Source organism: Austrofundulus limnaeus, unplaced genomic scaffold (assembly GCF_001266775.1).
Source record: "Austrofundulus limnaeus strain Quisiro unplaced genomic scaffold, Austrofundulus_limnaeus-1.0 Scaffold677, whole genome shotgun sequence".
In the NCBI taxonomy this organism is placed as follows: domain Eukaryota; kingdom Metazoa; phylum Chordata; class Actinopteri; order Cyprinodontiformes; family Rivulidae; genus Austrofundulus; species Austrofundulus limnaeus.
In genome coordinates, this window is record NW_013953079.1 from 25,576 (window position 1) to 27,544 (window position 1,969).

At 39.1% G+C, this 1,969-nt stretch overlaps 1 protein-coding gene across 1 annotated transcript in view; it reads left to right on the forward strand.

Annotated features, from left to right (window-relative positions):
* Nucleotides 1-1,567: 1,567 nt before the first annotated feature.
* Nucleotides 1,568-1,969, forward strand: part of dpf3 (double PHD fingers 3) — a gene marked incomplete at its 5' end in the record, with an annotated part of 15,124 nt that continues 14,722 nt past the window's right edge. Inside the window, 1 exon segment of the mRNA XM_014027720.1 lies at nucleotides 1,568-1,675. Coding sequence (XP_013883174.1) covers nucleotides 1,568-1,675 — 108 coding nt within the window.

Sequence of the window (1,969 nt, forward strand, 5' to 3'; positions counted from 1 at the left end):
GCCAAATACAATAATATAATTCATGAAATACAAATACCTCCTCTACTTTTGAATACAGTATCAGAATTTTATTTATTTATACTTCTCATTCAACCACAATTAAATTCACTATCTAGGAGGCAAAATTTGTATGGATAGTATTTATTTTTTACAATAACATTCTGAAATAAAAACAAGGATTTTCTACTTCTTTGCTTTTTTAAAAATGTAAGGAGCAGAAAGTACAGATAATTGTGTGAAAATATAAGGAGCAGAAGTAAAAAGTAGGCTGAAAAATAGTTACTCAAGTAAAGTACAGATACCCAAAAATTCTACTCAAGTACAGCAAAGAGGTATTTGTACTTAGTTACTTTACAACTCTGAACTTTTGTAAAAGTAGTTTCATAACTTGCGGCTGGAACGTAGTAAAGTTGGTGGCGATGTCATTCCCAAATCTGAGTTTCAGCTTTTAAGAGTTTGTAGAATGCATCAGTAATTTAATGTTTGATGAATTTGTTTTAAATGCATAGGTCAGCTCATCTGAAATGATTTTTTTGTGAAAACATTCTGAACAATATTTGAACGTCCTAAATTTTGAGAAATAGAGTTTACATCTGACCAGAGTAACACTGTTTTGCTTCAAAACAACCAGAGGTAACCTGCAGGCTTCTGGAATTAAAAGTATACAGACRCTCAAGAACACTGTCAAAATCATGCTTGGGAAGAACTGATCTTTCCATGTGCAAAAAGTTTTAAACCCRCCATAAAGTCAAAGTGCRAAGAAAGCACCCAAGAACCTCAACRAGCTTGAAGAAATCTGGTCGGAGATTATTTTTAAATGATTAAACGAAAGCCCGGCTCCTTAAAAGCAAGGCATACAATTATGGAATAAGATGCGGATCACCTCCCTCTCCTATGAAAATGTTCCAGGATTTGCCGCTCGCTGACGTATCGAGCAGTCAGAACCTGTTTTGTGCACGCAGCTCATCCGTACAGCCGAGGGGAACGATGCGCTCCCCGCTGAGACCTGGACGTAAATAACCCGCTCTCCATCATGAATGCAAAGCCCTTCAGGCCACACCCTATACTTTGTGGCTGCCCTAACTCACATTATATTCATTTATTCTGGTTTCATCCCTCCCCCTCCTTCTCCTGATGTGTGTTTTTTTTCTCCTGTTACTCTGCTCATGCGGACATAAAACCTCTCTTCCTTCCACCAAGCTACAGTAGAATGTGATGGAAGGTGAAGGCGTGCACCGTTATGTTGATGGAAGGCGGATCAAATACGTTTTCTCAAACACCAAAAAAAACATTCTGATTTTGGTTTCTTGTAGGGGGAGGATGTTATTTTCTGTTTTATTAATGTGCAAAAATAAAAGTAACAAAATCCAACAAGTAAGTAACAAAAGCAAATAATGGCTTCCGTGTGTTTTTGTATTCAGGGTAAGGCTCAAACGTTAATCCTGCCAGTGGTTATTGAAATTCTTCCAGTGCGCCCTGTGTTTTCATGCATGTGTGTTCTTCTATAAATACACTGTACATACACTGTATATGGATTGGTGTATTGTGCATGTGTGTGTTTGTCCAGGCCAGGCTGCAGGACAGATGTATACGTATCCCGCTCGCTGCTGGAGAAAGAAGCGGCGACTCCACCCTCCGCTGGATCCCCAGCTCCGACTGTGCGAGCTTCGATTAGGTAAGACGAAGAAAGAAATAATATATAGATGCAAAGAATAAAGCAGTACTGATGCACGGTTTGACAATAAAATCCATTCTAACTCAAGTATCTTGTTTAGTTTTTGCAAATCACTTTCACTTAAATGCAAACTTGCATCRTTTCCTTTGATATTTGGCCATCTGGCTCTGGTTAGCCTCTGTTTCACCAGGTCTCCAGGTTCATTCTCTGCCTCGATTCAATGCTTCCTCTCACTGTTCTGTCGCTGTACACACACACACACACACACACACACACACACACACACACACACAC